At 41.3% G+C, this 16,785-nt stretch overlaps 1 protein-coding gene across 1 annotated transcript in view; it reads left to right on the forward strand.

Annotated features, from left to right (window-relative positions):
* MCTP2 (multiple C2 and transmembrane domain containing 2) overlaps positions 1-16,460 on the forward strand; it is a 93,896-nt gene extending 77,436 nt beyond the window's left edge. Inside the window, exons 19-22 of the mRNA XM_026040540.1 lie at positions 9,352-9,461; positions 11,786-11,895; positions 13,711-13,808; positions 16,197-16,460. Coding sequence (XP_025896325.1) covers positions 9,352-9,461; positions 11,786-11,895; positions 13,711-13,808; positions 16,197-16,265 — 387 coding nt within the window. The 3' untranslated portion in view covers positions 16,266-16,460. The remainder of the gene's footprint in view (positions 1-9,351; positions 9,462-11,785; positions 11,896-13,710; positions 13,809-16,196) is intronic.
* Positions 16,461-16,785: the final 325 nt, after the last annotated feature.

Below are 16,785 nucleotides of genomic sequence, written 5' to 3' on the forward strand. Positions count from 1 at the left end.
CTCTGGATTCTGCTGCACATTAGACATAACAGATCATGCTTCTGGGAATTGTTACACACCCTCCAAGAGATGAACTGTTTACAAATTGCGAATACACGGACGCTTAGTTCAAAAGCCCAAGAGCAGATTAACTCCCTTCCACCTAAATGATCCATCTTAAATGACAGGGCTTAATTGCCAACTCCCCCTTTTTCTCCCTTTCTTTACCCCTCTATCTTCCCCAAAGAAGAGTGTAGAGRATTGCAGAAGATAAGGGTGCCGGGTCCCTTTGGTGCAAGCCGTGCAGGGAGGGAGGAGCACTGTGTTGGACTCTTGCCATCTTGGATGTAGAGCACAGGCTGCGCTCTGTCAGCTCTGGGCTCTGTCAGGCTGTCTGAACAAGGATTGTTTTAAAATTACTTCAATGAAACATCTTTTGCCTGCCAGCAGAAAGGTATAGACAAGTTACATGCAAGTCAAAATGTATGTTCTTTGTCTGATTGTTGACTATTTCTATTTAATTAACTTTTTTTTTTAATTCAAAGACTGTAGAGCTTCAAGCAGACAGATACCTCCTGAATTAGTGTATCATAGCAGTCCACCAGAAAGTCTTGTAGTCTTCTCATGATCTTAAACTGTCTACATTAGAGTTAGTGTTTCCTCCAAAGCAGACAGAACTAAGTTACTGCTGTTAGCAGGTCCGGAAATTGACTCAGAGGAAAATTAGAGACAAAACTAAAGCAACACAATTCCTATTTTCTTGGACATCTTCCACCAAGTAGTAAGCCAAAGTCGCACTGCTTGCCTAGTGGGTTATAACAAAGTAAGATCAAGTGACACTGTGACTGAAAGCCAAGTTAGTAGGCAGCTTCCAAGAAACCAAGTATCTCATGCTTAGGGAAGAAACTTTGGGCTGAAGCAGGGAAAAGGAAATCCACAAAGAAGAAATATGCAACGTTTCTCATATAAGAAATTCTCTGTCAAAAGTAGGTATCAAAAATATCCCAACCTTACGAGTACAATTCAAAAAGACTCCAGCTGAACAAATCAAAGTTAAATTCATCCTGTAGCAAACAGTTGACATTCTCCGTTTGTGTTAGATTCAGCATGTGGAAATCTTCCGTATGGATCTTATTTGTACGGGTGGATTCTGATGAAAACTGCATTAATTTTCTCCTCTGTAAAGGTCAGTAATTGAAACATGAACCAAGAGTCTATTGTGTAAGATGCTCTATCCCCCCATACTTAGGAAAGGTCATTCAAGACAATATCATCTCATTGTTTTCTTCCTTGAAAATATAAATAGTTTTTTCTTCTTTTCTCTTCAACAATTGCAACAGAATATTTCAGCGTCTCCTGTGAAGATTGTTGAACAGAAATAATGGCAAAGGCTTGGAAAATATATGTAGGGTATGTTCAAATTAGCAATGAGCACCCATCTTCTCTACATCTGAGAAACAAAATTGCAGGCAGCATCATGCCATTAAAAAAAAAAAAAAAAGACATTTTGTTGATGTAGACCTCTTAAAATGCTACTTTGCTTTGACTGACTTGCCTTGTGGCTCCTCTCTTCTTGCTTCCTAGTGAGTTCATGTGTTGACTGTAAGTATGTTGGAACAAATAACTTTGTTGTACTTAACAGAGATGGTTAAGGGGCAAATTCTGCTGCTGGCCTATGCGTAGTGCAGAGCTGGAAAGTGGTAGCACATCTAGCCGGTGTAATTCATCTRGTCTTGCAACCATTTGGACTAAAGGAATGCCAGTTTCCAGATATTACTTAGGACAGGATTATGGCTCTGCACGTTATTCCCAAGCTTGTTTTTAACTTAATCAGCTTCTAGTTAAGAAAGGTCGTGGTTGTTCTTTCTTTGTGAGTCTCCTGTGTAATAGAAGCCGGAAAAGATGGGATCTGTTGTTTGTTATTTGCAGTGCTGCAATGTGTAGAAATGCCATTATCGTAAGTATCTTTAACTTGGCACAAAATTTGTCCTAGAAGGAGTCCCAACAGCCCACGTGCCCATTCAGGAGGCCCACCTGGATGTTTTGGAATGATGGGAGATGAGTTACATGGAGGGACTTCCATGAGGGCTTTTTAAGTATCCTTGAGGATCATTGTCTGGCTCTTCTGTAAGGACCTCTGCTCTTAGCTCTGTGCCAGCCTAAAGTTGTTTCTCTTGCCTTGGAGCAAGTCACCACAGCAATAACAACCAGCTAAGCAGGCCACAGGACTGAGCACTTGGAGCTCAGGAGTTCTTGTCCCTTCACATTTCAGATGATTTAAAATGTTAAAAATTCTATTGAATTGGACAGAGACCTGAATAGGCCTGGCTTTACCCTATGTCCAGAACTGCTGAAGATCATTACCTAGATTATAGATGATGATCCAGTAGTTTAAGTCTAATCGGCAGGTGCTTGTTCTTAGGTCTGATGTATATTTCCAGGAGAGAGTGCTCATTTTCTCCAAGTTGTTTTTCTTTTTTTGCCTTCCACTTTTAAATAAAAGGTGACTGATGACTTTTTTATCTCCATTCAGACTTTCTTCTTGGTACTTATGTACATACTCTTCACCTGAATAGTGTTTCATTCTGTTGCAGACACCATTATTACTTTAAAAAATCATAGCAATATCACAAGATGTCTACCTGTGCAAATGTGAACAAGTACAGAAGAAAAAACCCTGCATTTCACCCTTTTTCAGAAGGAAAGCAATGGGGTTATGAGGTAAACCTCTCTATTTAATCTGCAGTTCAGATGGGATTTGAGCGTAGGACTTGAGCGTAAGCTGCTGGTCCTCTGCACCCAGATGAAATTTGTCCAATGTAAGCAAAATTGTGGTGCTGTTTTTCCCATAATTATGCTATAGCAAAATCAGATGTAACAGGGTATGGACTAGTCATCTGCCTTTCTGAGAGGAGTCCCCCAACCTTAGCTGGGGCGTTATATGCCCTGCTTTTCAAACTTGGTCCTTTTAAGGCCAATGGTGCTCTCCTTCCTATCAGTCTGAGGTAGTTCTATTGGCTGTGGTGGAATTATTCCAGATTTCACACCTTTTTAACTGAGAGCATAAATTGACCTGTATGTGTTGCATTTCCTCTGGTAATTATTTCAAGTGCATTCAGATTTGCTGAATTTCCACAGCTGAGCAGGCACATTTGCAGCATGGTGTTAATAAACAAAACGGGCCCGCGACGCACAGTTTCTGGACAGCGCGAGGCGCCTGYGTGGGCTTTGGCAGCCGTCCTGCACGTGCCCTTCCTCTCTTCCCGGGCGCACAGCGAGATGTCGGATCCACAGCACGGACTGCCGGGATCGTTGCAGCCGGCTTCTCTCAACAGACATCAAGTCCGGTCCAAGTTTGCTGTGGGGAGTTTTTTCCAAAGCTCTGCAAGGATTTCTTTTAGCCTCCCAAGGACTGTCGCTTAGTGGTTGCCACCTCTTGCAAGGGCTTTGCTCTGCTGCGAGATAGAGCTGCTAGTGAGCAATTCCCTGCAAAATGTGGAGGACACTGCATGGCTTGCTCATGCACACTCATGTTGTTTGGGTTTCGGAAGTGCTTCATCTCTAAGTGTTTTAGCTTTTGGAAGAATTTCATTTGGTAAAAGAAGGGCCGGATAGTGTTAAGTTTGGAGTTCTTTGTTCTAGGACAAAGCACGCTGGTTGCAGGTGAATCCAAACTTGGTGAAATCGGCTTTTCTTTAAGTAACCACAGCATGCTTTTTTAAAGAAACCCAAAGAATAATGAGCAAAAAAGACATGTGATGCCTGAGCTTTTTCCTCTTTTGCTCCTTTCTACCAGTCTGGTTTGATGCCACTGCACAGGGAAATTCATATCCTTCATATCTGGTGTGTGGGATAAATCATGATAAAACATTAAAACATTGCTTTCATGAGGCAGTGGTGCCATAATGGGCTAGCTACTTCAAAAAATATATATATATGTATATAATAATCCTGACAGTTAGACATGCCCAGAGCAAGGCAGAATAACTCAGAATAACTTTTTTCTTCCTGAAATTACTCAAAATTTTATCTCTGAATTACTTGTCTGTTTTCTTCCTCCTGTTGCATTAATCCCTGTTTATTTTTTTTCTCCCACATTTTTCCTCAGTCCTTGCCCCCAAGTGTTCCTCAGCTCTACATATTGAGTTTCCCTTGGCATGCCAGAAATCTGCTGATGAATACCACTTGTATRAAAGTTGCATGCAAGATTTCTTTTTGTGAGAAGGGTTTACATGAGATCCAAGTGGTATGCAGCATTTAGAACTTGTTAGGGACTTAAGCTTAAGTGTTCAGTTGTGTGCATACAATAGCTGCAGTTTCCACTAGAAGCACACTTTGAGAACGGCAGCATGTGGTTTTCGATGTGTCCAGAGCTGTAGCTCACCTTGTCATGGGTTCCTGTGCTGATGCTGGAGATGTCACCTCCAGGCCTGTCCCTTATTTCATACAATTTCAATGTCGTTGCCATTGGAAGTGTGTCAATTTTGTGGTTTTGCGAGAGTTTCTTTTGCAACTGACCCTGACTGTCTGGGCCCAGTGTGGCTCTGTAGGGAAGGGAAGCTCACAGAAATATAGTAACTCTTCAACAGCCTTTGCTGGTCCCATTTATTAATCRCTACAGATGTCATGGAAAGAAAAATMTAGATGTAGCTTTTACTTCAGGAGYTCGGAGTTGTGGTTCCTTCATTTACAAGCTCAGTTTGGGGTGCATTAGCTGGCCTCACAAGGATTWATTTCTTAATTTGATGGGTTTTGTTGTTGTTTTTTCCCAGTCTCCCCAACATGGTTAATCTTTTGTAAGACTCCTTTTGTGTTTTTATTCAGACAATTAATGTAAAAATGAATGTTTCTTAAACCAGGCTATGCAGGGAAGACTTAAAGTAACATATAATTAATTCTCAGTTGTAAATTGGTTTTGATGGAGTTAATTSTTTCCCAGAGGCTGAGGACTAGTTTTGGTCCACCCACAGTGCTGTAATCAGCCAAGAAATGAAGAAGAAAGACGCCTTGAAGGAAGGACAGTTTCACGACTGGCTTTGGAAAGCTGTGCCAGGAACAGGCAGGATATTTTATTTTTAATTCACACAAAAACCTCTCAGCTGTGCTTTTGAACCATGGCTATCCACATTTTGTCTTAAGGCAGGCATTGCATAATATGTGGAGACAGACAGTTTTGTTTCTGACTCAAAAAGGAGTCAGAAACAAATGACACCCGAGGCGGTTGGTGCATGTAATCCAGGTTGTGGGACCTTGCACAAATGGACAAGTGTGTAGAGTGGAAGACATTTTCGGGATTATTTTTGCGTCTTCCACAGACGTGGCACTGCTCAAATATAGCTTTCTGTGTGACAGTTGCCCATTTGTTGATCAATATGGAGCAGGGACTGTCTCRCTGATGGGCGCATGAACTCTCGTGCTGCTCCCGACAGCATTTTGTGAGCGGCTGGCTTCAGAAGGCATCTACGGCGCTCCAAAATCTTCAGTAGTTTAGCAAATCGCACGTTTGTCATACTTCATTTGTCTGCTGCTGTCTCGCTTAAGCGGTGACCTAATCATGCTGTATGTGTGTTTAGACTGTAGGTTTCTAGAATAAAAAAAAATAGCAAAGAAAAAAGCTTGACAGTTTTCCAGCATTTCCAAATGCTTCTGCACAAATATTGAAATGCACAGTATGAGAGCAGTAGCCAGACCATTTTACTTAGGAATACTTGGTATCTTTAAAAAGGATTGCTCATTGAAGACCATGGCCGTTTTTTGCTTTACAGGGTGTATTTTGAACTATAAATGAAATTTGCTATTGTTTAGGAGTGATTTTTAGTATTCACTGTGTTTTAAAAAGCCAACAACAGTCCTCTGAGGGTAGACATTGGGAGTAGGACCCAGGGTAGACATTGGGAGTAGGACTAAGGGTAAAGATTGGGGTACCATTGAGGGTAAACAGGGGGAGCAGGCAGGGAGTGTAGCCCTGTGGGTGAACAAGGGGTGTAGGACTTAAGGAAAAGGGAGGTTAAAAAGGCAAGTGGGGAGCCATAAATTTATCTGTCTTATATAATATTGAGTGTTTTAGAGATTGTAAAGAAATGTCCWTWTTTTTTTATATATATTCCCTCAAAACTTTTTCAATATTTTTGTGATATATTATTGAAAGGAGGTAGAAATATTTGAAGTTATTGAATTGAATGGAAAATGTGGTCCTTTTTTAGGACCTGGAGTTTTTGAGAGCTGTTGCCGTAGACTTTGTAGAAGGTCTTTGCGGTCATTATCATCCAGATCCCTGTTCTCAAGGTCTCTCTAAGCATGGTTTTACCTGTGAGGAGAGACCCACCCTGGTGCCTTAATCTCACTGTTCATTCCCTTTTGTTCTCGCCCCACTGCTTTTCAGTGTTTTTTCTTTGAAATCCAACTCTTTCCATCAGTTTGTCTCAGAAAGGAAACAAAGCAGGTAGGCCCGMTCCAAAGTGCCGCTGRTTGATTTTTCTTGTTTTAATTATGTTTAAATTGTTTTAGGTAGCCRTAACATTTGTCCTAAGCAGTATTTAGATATGTAGAAGGCACACAAAGTCACACGGTAAGTGATCTTGCCGTGTATTCCCCTGAATATCTCCTGAGTGGGAGGAGGGTGAGGGTATAGAGATTGGAGATCTTCCAAACCAAACTCCTGGATGCCACCCTGTGCCATGTGCTCTAGGTGTCCCTGCTTGAGCAGGGGCATTGGACTGGATGATCTCTAGAGGTCCTTTCTGACCTCAACTATTCTGTGATTTCTTAAACTGCATTATGATMAGGTTTCCAAGCCCAGTCAAAGACCTGCAAATGTAGTCAGCATGATGCACATAGAGTTGCTGGATGATCTTTTTTTCCAGCTCTGGGGAGCAAGAGTAGGCTTGCCCAGGAGCATCACTTTATCTAAAATGCTTTCATTTACCCCTCCCTCTGAATTTGACCAAAGTGAAATTCTCCTTGGCTCCATTTCCATGAACTGTTCCCAAAGTTTGGCTTGCAGATTTGGTGCGTTAAAGCCAGATTATAACTGAGGGAACGCTGTACCATTCGAGTGAGTTAAGAGTTAAAAATAATCCTAATGTGTCATTTACATTTGAGACTAACAGGGTTATAACTGAAGTTGTGTGAAAATGACTTTTTGGTGCTATTTTCACATAAACTGACTATTTATTTATTTATTTATCTTGTTCCAGGGTCGTTTCACACCCCAAGGGTTTCGTTTTTGTTGGTAGTTTTATTAATGTAAAAATACTCCTTTTCACACCCAAATGTGTGATTATTTAAAACTTTGCTTCGACTCATTCTGTGCTCACAACCTAAAGGCAAATCCTGGGACGTCTGGAGCTTGATAACTCCGCAGTGGTTTTGGCTGGCATTTTAAACTCAACAGTTACTGTGGTGAGAAACAGGCAGCACGCTTTGCTTTTGAGGTTACAAGGGCTGTAACGTCGTGTCTGACTTTTAGTATCCTCGGGAGGGTGGGGTGGTATTTGGGCACACCGAGATGCAGAGCGATGCGGGGTTTAGGATGCGCATAGGTGCATCCTTGGGTGCAGTAGTGCCAGAAGTCTGCAGCAAGGAGCCTGCACAGATCCAGTGCAAGCAGCCTCTGCCCCTCTCTTGCACAGTTCTTTGCACAGCAAAAAGTATTTTTTGTATTGCAGAATTGAAGCCAGTGCTGATCTAAACGTTTCTGGCCCTTGATTGCCTTCTTGCCTGCCCTGGCCAGCAAGAGTCAATGGAGAACATGGAAATGCCTTGTGTTGTGCCAGCACAGCACATCCCTGCCCTGGGCGCTGACTAGTTAAAACACAATTTAAAAAAAATTTTTTTTTTTTTTTTTTTTTTTTTTAAAAGAATTGGGCTGGTTTTGGATAGTCTAAATGTGATGTACAATCAGTGTCCTGGGCTCTGCATTTTGCAATAAGTGAATGTTTTGCTGATTTTGTGCTAGAATATCTGCAACCACACCAATTTGCATGCCTGTATGTGTGTTAGATTGCTGGCAAAGAAATGTTGAATGCTGGTAATTGTGTACTGATTTCCGAGGCTGATTTAAGTCATTTTGATTTTTAATTCATTCTGTGCTTCCTTTTTATTTCTGCACATGTGTAGTAATGTCCTGTAATGTTTCTGTCTAAAATAAGCAGTAAGAAATAAAGTTATAAGATGGCTGCTGTAAAAGGAAAATGACATTTTTTCCTTTGATTCTCTTTTTTTTTCTTTTTTTTTTTTCCTTCAGTAAAAGATCAGATCTCTGAATAGGAAATGTACAAAAAAATTAACCCTCTAAAGAGTTCTCAGACTAAGTAGCAAATTCAAATCCAAAGTTCCTAGTTTGACAGAGGCTTGAATTTTTCTAGGCTAGCTATGCTGTTTGTTGGCAAACTGTATTGTTCACTGTTACTCAAGTTACTGACTTTTTTCAGTGATTGATTTTGCATGGAAATATTTGTGAAATAAGTTAGTCATTACAGACCACTCTGTCTGGTACAGACACCTGTAAAACAGCCTGAGAACAGAGGAGGAAGGAGCACTCCTTGCCTGTGTACAGACTTGAAGTGATATATATATATTTGTGTGTGTGTATGTATATATTTATACATATATGTATATATAAAATGGCTGTTTTCCGAGTCGTGGTTTTAGCCTATGACAAAGGTGAGGTAATCTGAATTACTCTGCTTTTGTGTTGTACACAGCAAGGTTGTCATCAGGGTGGAAAGCATTGCTTAGAAGTGTTTGAGTGGATTAACAATGCCATAGTGGGGAGAGAGAAAAAAACAAACAAAAAAAACCTCACACACAAAACCCCAAACCAGGATGTAACAGTCGGTAAAAAGATGAATGTAGTACTTGGAAATTTTAAAGAATTTATTACTTAGAATTTAGCATCTCTAGTACTMTCAGTGGTTTTGTTCGTCTCAATGTCTTGTATGAGAATAGCTTAATGGGTCCTCTGCCGATCCTGAAGGACCCTCTAGATATCCATCAATACTGAAACTAACATTTCTTGAGGGAAACTGGTTAGTCCAGAAGAAAAAGTATTAGTCATCAGGCACTACTTAACGTGGAATCCAATAACCAACTGATTTTAAATATATATATATGTGTGTATATATATATATATATAAATAAAATAGCATAGTTGTTGGGTGCCTATAAGGTTCATAAAAGTGATACTCAAATGTTTTGCCTAAGTTTGTTCTTGTTCTTAGGAAGTACTGGCCACCCCACATTCCCTTGCAGGTCGTCTGCACTGCGGAGTACCCCAGAGCTCTTCTGGTTTGTCACACAAGTCTTCATGTAGCTCTGAAGACATTAGCAAATACTGAATACATAAAATGTTTGCATTTCCATTTTCATTAGGAATCTGAGAAAAAAGGTTTAATTGAACGGATCCACATGGTACAAGAAATCATCATAGCTGTTCAAAGCATCCTTGAAGAAATAGCATCGTTTGGAGAGAGGATTAAAAAGTAAGTGATCAGTTTTCCTTGCTTGGGTATGATACAAGACTCGATCAGTTGTAGTGCTGATTCTTCTTCCTTTGAAAGTGCTTCGAAGGAAGATTCTTCTTCCTTYGAAAACCTTTCCAAAGCAGGGAGAAGGTATTTTGTGGATAGTGGTTCTCATTCAGCCGTTTGTCCCAAACCATAGTTGGGTCTGTGTATTGTGGTAGGGAACAAACAGCATTAATATGAGCAAAGATATTGCTTGGGAGCTGTGGGCACCAAAATATCGGGCTTTTCTTTGTGCTTCTTCTGTAGAAAGTACTGAAGAAATGATGGCTGGTGTTGCCTTTCCCATGCCCTCTTTGCCCTTGCCTGGTTGCAGAGGTTATCAGTCACTTATTTCCCACTCCACTGGGATGTGGGAGATGCACTTCTCATTTTATYGATTTGAGCTATCTGCTTCCTGCCCTTGCCACGAGGAAGCCCAAAGGGGCTTCTCTGGGTCTTGTTATTGCAGGAGTCACATAGGGTGTTCCTGGCCCTAGGAGCAAGGGAGGTGAAGAGCCTAATAAAACCCCTGTCTACAGACACGCGCTAACTTTTTAGAATCCAATCTTTATTGGAGCTTAATTCACCCTCATTGTTTTCTATTTTGGACACAAAGTGATGGTTTGTGATTGAGCCACACTTTAATGAGGCGCTGGATTCAAGCTAAAAATACAGCAAGCCCATGTGTTGTGGTTGCACTCCATGCACCCCAGCTGGGGTGGAAGTGGCCAAGGGACGTATTCCTGGTTATGAACAGGGCACTGTTCTGTCCAGCTGCGTGGCAGGAAGGCTCGTCAGGCTTAAGCACTATTAATTCTCGTATTCATTTTGGTAACAATGGTGTTAAAGAAGACATTGGATATTAATGTGGATGTCCGATGTAACTTGAGAAGAATTCCATTGTAACTCAACAGTAATGTACCATTAAAAAAAGCTGCCACCGAAGSTTTTTTGTAAGTGACAGACTGGATTGTGCTACAGTTTCCGTCTGTCACTCTAGTTATGCAGTTGGAGGGAGTTTTAATAGCATAACTGTACTGAGCTGTTGTGCTGGGGTTTTTAACTTTAACTTAAGCTCTGTTGATGGATAATAATGACTCCTCTCCCACCTACCTTTACTTAATATTTAATACCTCTTTTGAAGGCTAGAAGTAATTCTTTCCACCTCCTATTAATTTTATCTGTCAAGGGAAGTTCTGCTTATTTTATAGCCTAACAAGTGGTCCACATTCATCCTCTTTTCTTTCTACTCCCCTTCACGGGGATACGATGAAGTTAGCAGGCAGGCTGAGTGAAGCAGAGATCCCAAACCTGTAAATCCATCTACAAACTCATGGACTTTCATGCAGTTCAAGTATCTCAAGTGCTTTGGAGGATACTGAAGAGAGAGCTTACAAGGCCAGGGCGCAGAGGCACAAAGTAACTTCAATTATGTGTTAGTAAGAGCTGTTCATCTTATGTCCACCATGGGCTTACAGATGGGTAGTGGATGAAAAGAAATCTTGTTTTGTGTTGATTATTGCCCATGCTGGTACAAATGTCTGAAGGACTGCAGTGATTGAGCCTCCTGAGTGTGCTGTCTTTGGGAAAACCGGTGATGTGCAGAGATTTGGTCTGCTGCTGTTATGCTATAACTGACCCAAGGTACCTTCTATGCACAGAGGAGTAAGGAACAGCTGAAAGCGTAAGGAAATAGAGGCAAATATATCAAGAGATATTTTGTAGAATATTCCTCCCTAGTGGCATGAAGAGAGAGAGCTCTAAGGCTCTCCCAAGGCTTAGCAGCAGTCGCAGCTGCTGCCACCCAGGTCACCAGCGGAGGTGGGTCTGGCCGCTTGCCACGTTAGAGCTGTGCCCTGACAAACGTCCCGTGTCACTTGTGCCACGGCCCGAGCAGAGCCAGCTCAGGTGGCCGGCACCTGTGGCAAGGCCGCGTCCCCACATCAGATAATGCGCCCATGAATAATGGAGAGCTGACCAGTGGGCCGAGATGGGTGGCACGTGTGACGTGTATAAGAAGAAACAAAAACAACTCACTACATGGTTAACAACTCTACAGAGCTCTCCAGAGAGTATCCTCTCTCCTTCTTATCATGATACCTGCCTCTCGGATATCTCCCTTAATCTATTATAGCATCCAGAGGCAGGAATCCACTTACCCGCTTCCCAGGGGGCCTACAATTTATAGCATATTTAAATGCTGAGCTCGGGAAGAGGTCATTACATTATTATTGGGTAACAGAGTATGAGCAGCATCCAGAAGCAGTAACATTGAGGAGAATTATTTATATTCTTTGCAGCACGTTCAACTGGACGGTGCCTTTCCTCTCTGTCCTGGCCTGCTTAGTCCTGGTAGCAGCAACAGTTATTTTGTATTATATACCACTGAGGTACATTGTTTTAATATGGGGTAAGTACTCGATTACTTCTTATTTGCATGCAATAAATACAACCTATAATCTATAGAATGAGGTCCAATAAGCTTTAAACTGCCTGTTACAATCAAGCACAGTTAACTTAGCGGTGCATAATTATTCTGCGAACCTCTGTTTTCTGGGGATGGAGCAGAAGAGATTTTTAATATGAAAAATTGCTCAGCAGTGTTATGAGTAAGAGTAAGATACTCTTTTATAAAAGAAAATGGCAATCCATCTTCTGAAGACTTTTCTTATCTCAAAATGGCATTCTGAGTTATTTGAGGTGATGCCTTTTATCTGTATTGAAGTAAAATGGCTGAAAATGTGGGGCAGAGCATCATTGAATCACTTGTTTCTTATTCGAGTGTGTGGACTAGAGATGCCCACCCTTATCCTTAGGGGTCTGAGGCATCTGCTGGTGTCTTGGCCCTTGTGACTGCAGAAAAAAGAGGGAATGAGAAGGGGGCAGCATGAAAASAGAGTATTGGAGGGGCAAGGATTTAGTCAAACAACAACAAAAAGAGCAAAATGGAAGGAGAGAAATTACTGGGAGGAAAAAGTTTAGTAACAAAACGTTGCTGCTCCACTATGGAAGGCATGGTGGGAACATGAAAACCCTACATCGATTCAACATCATCTACACTGACAGGGCCTTCAAATATGATACATGTTAAACAACTGCCCTGTGGCAAGGCCTCAAAAGACCTTATGGTATTTTCTGTTTTTTAAAAATCAGATACACAGGAAATTGTGTTGGCATTTTGCTACGAGAATGTGGCTTAAAAACTGAATCTCATGTGAAGTAGGTACTTTTCAGAGAGAGAGGAGGAGGAGGAGRAGGATGCTGGAGCAGTTGTTGCATTTGAAAACACTTTCAGGAAAACTGAGAGATTTGGGGGAAGTAATGGCAGAGGGCTGCAACAAGGACAAAGCTGGGAATGCTGCCCATCTCTCTCGTATTTTTTCATCCCAGTCCATGCAAAGAGCTGGTGCTGGATGAAGACTGCTCAGCCCTCCCTTTCCTCATAGGGATCAGAAGACACCTCCTTGCGAGCCCCTCCATAATTTGCAAGCTGCACTGGTGGTGGCCTTCCTTGCCACGTAGGGACCTCCAACAGCTTCAGCACCCACTGAGGATGCCAGGAGTGCTGTCGCTGCAGTTAATAAGTCACTCACCTTAAAAAGATCAAACTAAAATAAAACCTAATAATAAGTTTTCACAGTTTCCCAGAGCTTCCAGAATATGGTCAGCTTGTCAACTCTGGTTCTGCAAAGAGAGGATAAGCTGTGAAACGTGATGAGGAAGGGAAGTTTTTGACAGCTTTCATTTTCCAAAGAAATGCAAGGGAAAAAACCTACATGCTGCCAGTTTCTCTGAGCCCTCCAACTCCTGGGCAGCGGGAAAGAGACTATCTTTTCTCTGCAAATATATCAATATCTGGGCTTTAAATTCARATATTTCCCTCGCAATATACCTGCAGAATGAATGCTTGCCATAGTCTTTTTTAGAAATTATTTTTGTTGATTTTGTTCTTTTTTTTTTTTCCCATTTTTGACAACAAATCACCCCCAAAATGGAAAAATAGCTTCATATAATAATTCCCTCCACTTCTTCCAGGAGACATTTGTGAAAGATTTCTCATGACAGGCAACATGTGAGCGACTTGAAGTCCTAGGCCCGGTTTTCACACTAATTTTTACTTGTGAATTCTTCTTCCTTTTTCCACCTTGCCTGAACAATTTAAGGGTGGAGGGCAGGGAATCAGAAAGCAGTTGCGTTATTTGTTTGCATTTTTTTCTCATTCCAGGCATAAATAAATTTACAAAGAAGTTTAGAAATCCCTATGCCATTGACAATAATGAACTCCTAGATTTCCTCTCCAGGGTACCATCTGATGTTCAAAAGGTAAGTAATGAGTGGCCACCACCAAGGGAGGCAGCAAGCTGTACTCGGAGCAGCTGGGTGCTTGGCTTGGGGAATACAGTGCCTTTAGAGTAACGGAGATAAGGAAGTGGGAAAAATCCATAAAGGAGAAGGGGGTGGATGTTAGAAGAGAGAAGAGCCCAAATCCTTTGTCAGAAACATAAGATGATTGCAGAAAAATTATCCTGAAAAAGCCCTACTTAAAAATGATCTGGAAAATCGCACAGCGTGGTTACAGAGCTGTGGTCTCCGTCACCTTTCTGCTCCCATATTTGTACTGAGGAAGAGGAAAAATGGTCTCTTTGATAGAGATAACCATCCAAAAGATTTTGCGGAATTCTCTCTTTTCTCAGGATTGGGGAGGGGGTGGTATAGGAATTATTTCTGTGACTTTGTGCTTGCTATTATATATATTTATATTTATATATATATATAATATATATATATATTTATCCCTCCAAGCCCCACCCACCTTGAACTGCAGGCCTCTCAGGGACAAAGCCACTCTCACCTTTTCCCTTAGAGAAAGCCTCAGGATGCATATAAAACACTCTGCAGTTGATAAGATCAATCTTCTGCCATTACAGAATTACAACTTTTAATCTAATCAGAATCTCTTCTCCCTCAATTTCAGTTAAGTCTTGTCTCTTTTCATTTCTTTCTATCTTTTCTTTCTTTCTTTCTTTCTTTCTTTCTTTCTTTCTTTCTTTCTTTCTTTCTTTCTTTCTTTCTTTCTTTCTTTCTTTCTTTCTTTCTTTCCAGTAATCTTGCCTATCTTCCTGGAAATTATTTGAACAATAAGTCCTTTAGAATGTCGAGATCTGTTTGTTTCTCTTGGAGGAAGGAAAATAGTCTTGCTGGGTAACGAGCCACAAGATATAAAGGATTCTTTCATTTCTTTTAATCAACTGGAATCTGTGTCCCCAGGCCCCGATTTGGACGCCCCGGATCCCACTGGCGTYGCACTTACCTTCCTCTGCGAATCGTTGTCCTTTCGCAGTGAGGTGCTCCTCACTGTGAATAAGGGGATCACAATCTAGCCTGTAGTGATTTTACTCTGTTGGAGATTGAAAAATAATTGCCCCCATGCCGTGTTGAGGCATCTGCTAGAAAGAGGGCTGGAAAGGCTTATCGTGACATTTATTTCAAGAGGCCACCAGATTGGTTGATGGTTATACTAATAGCTTGAGAGGAATATCTCCAGACTGGTGGGAGGAAAAAAGCTAAGCAGAAATAATCATAGAGACATTAAGCTTTAGTGTATTTTTATTTGCTCTCATAGAGTGCACTGGATTTGCAGTGATGGTTTGCATATGCCCTTTTAATGTTTACGTTTAAAGATAAGCTGCTTTTCTATTTATGCTTTATTTAACATTTACATTTATAACATTTCCTTGAGTGGTTTCTATCATTTTTGGGAACCTTTGAGCTCTCTGARGAAAATGATAACTCTTTTCTCTGAGGGAGGACTGATAAAGTCCCTAGCATGGGGCAAACCTTCCTAAGAGTTTTCCACTAATGCTAAAAATAGTGAGTCTGTGGACAGCCACAGTGATCTAGTGAAAGTCATCTGTGGCACTTCCGAAGCCTGTCCCTGTCTGCTCTAGTTTATGTGCTATTAATGCATCATTCTTCCACTTTGGTACAACAGTAAGTTAGAAATTCCCTCTGTCTGTATTCAAGCCCTTTACGCCCCACATGTGCTGGACAAAAGACAGAGCAGGAGGGAAGAAGATGGCGTGGTCAGCAGAAGATTCCCACAATTTCGATGGGAATACTTTTCTGTAGCACAGCCGACGATTTGCTGCTAGGATTAGGTCATCTCTTGGTTTATCATACATGTTTTAACCATTATGTAGTACATGAAATTGTTTGGAAAAGTGGAGGCTGCTTTTTGCAGGTTCTGTTTGGGAAAAGGTTTTCCCTCTTTGAGGTGGTTAAACAGACTAGCATCCTGAGGTCTGCGTGCAGGTTTGACAACTGCCATGTTACTGCATGTTGGGATGCACTTGCTTTGTAGCTCCCCAGAGAAGTTTATTAAACTTATAAGTTAATGCCAGAAGAAGAAGAAAAAACAACTCCTAAACCAAAACAAACCCAAAAGATCTCTCCTACTTTGCTGAAATCAGGTASAACCCCATGTATCTCATTAGAAAAAATCTGCTTTTAATATTTTTGTTTCAAGAAATGATGCATGACTTCTCAAATCCTTCCTGCAATTAATCCCCCATGTTCCTGTGTTTAGAAAATGATTCATTACTTTTGAACCTTCCTTAGTTTCCCTTAGTTGGTCCTCGGGGAGCCATTAACACACACTGTAGTGAGCTAGAGTTACCTAACTGCAAACGTCATGTCTATTTGTTTTTACAGGTGCAGCATGCTGAATTGAAACCATACAGCAGCTCCAGTCCCATTAGGAAGAAATGGAGCGCGCTCTAGGATGCCGAGGGGTTTTGGAGCACAACATCTCTCTCCATACCCACATGCGTACACGCTCTTCCCTTCCCTTCTTTTTTTTGGTTCGAAACACTAGAATCTCTGCTGCAGACTTCTTTTTTTTTGTTTGTTTGTTTTTCCTCCCCCCTGAAAGATATGCTTTTTGACACCTAAATACCTTTCCTGGGTCATCTTTCTTTTTGGCACAGAGACCTAGGCCAAAAAGAGCAGAGTGATGAGTATGGAAAGGGATGGTGCAACGGAGCTCCCTTTCGTTGCTTTGATTGCCGAGGCAAGACTGCAGTAGCAGCGCTCACTGTTTTCTGGAGAAAGAGATAATTCCACTTAGTGTAGCAGATCAGCTGAGCTGATGTGAGGAGATGCTCYGAACCAGTTTCTAACGTATCCAACAGATTTACATTAAGATACGAGAGCTATTCTTTTCTGAGTTAAATCACTGTGCCTGAAAAGGTTTAAGCTCTGAATTAACGAGTCTTTGATACCCATCTTCTGTTCAAGCGGT

The sequence above is a fragment of the Nothoprocta perdicaria genome, unplaced genomic scaffold (assembly GCF_003342845.1).
Source record: "Nothoprocta perdicaria isolate Ctin4 unplaced genomic scaffold, notPer1 scaffold_26, whole genome shotgun sequence".
NCBI classification, from domain to species: domain Eukaryota; kingdom Metazoa; phylum Chordata; class Aves; order Tinamiformes; family Tinamidae; genus Nothoprocta; species Nothoprocta perdicaria.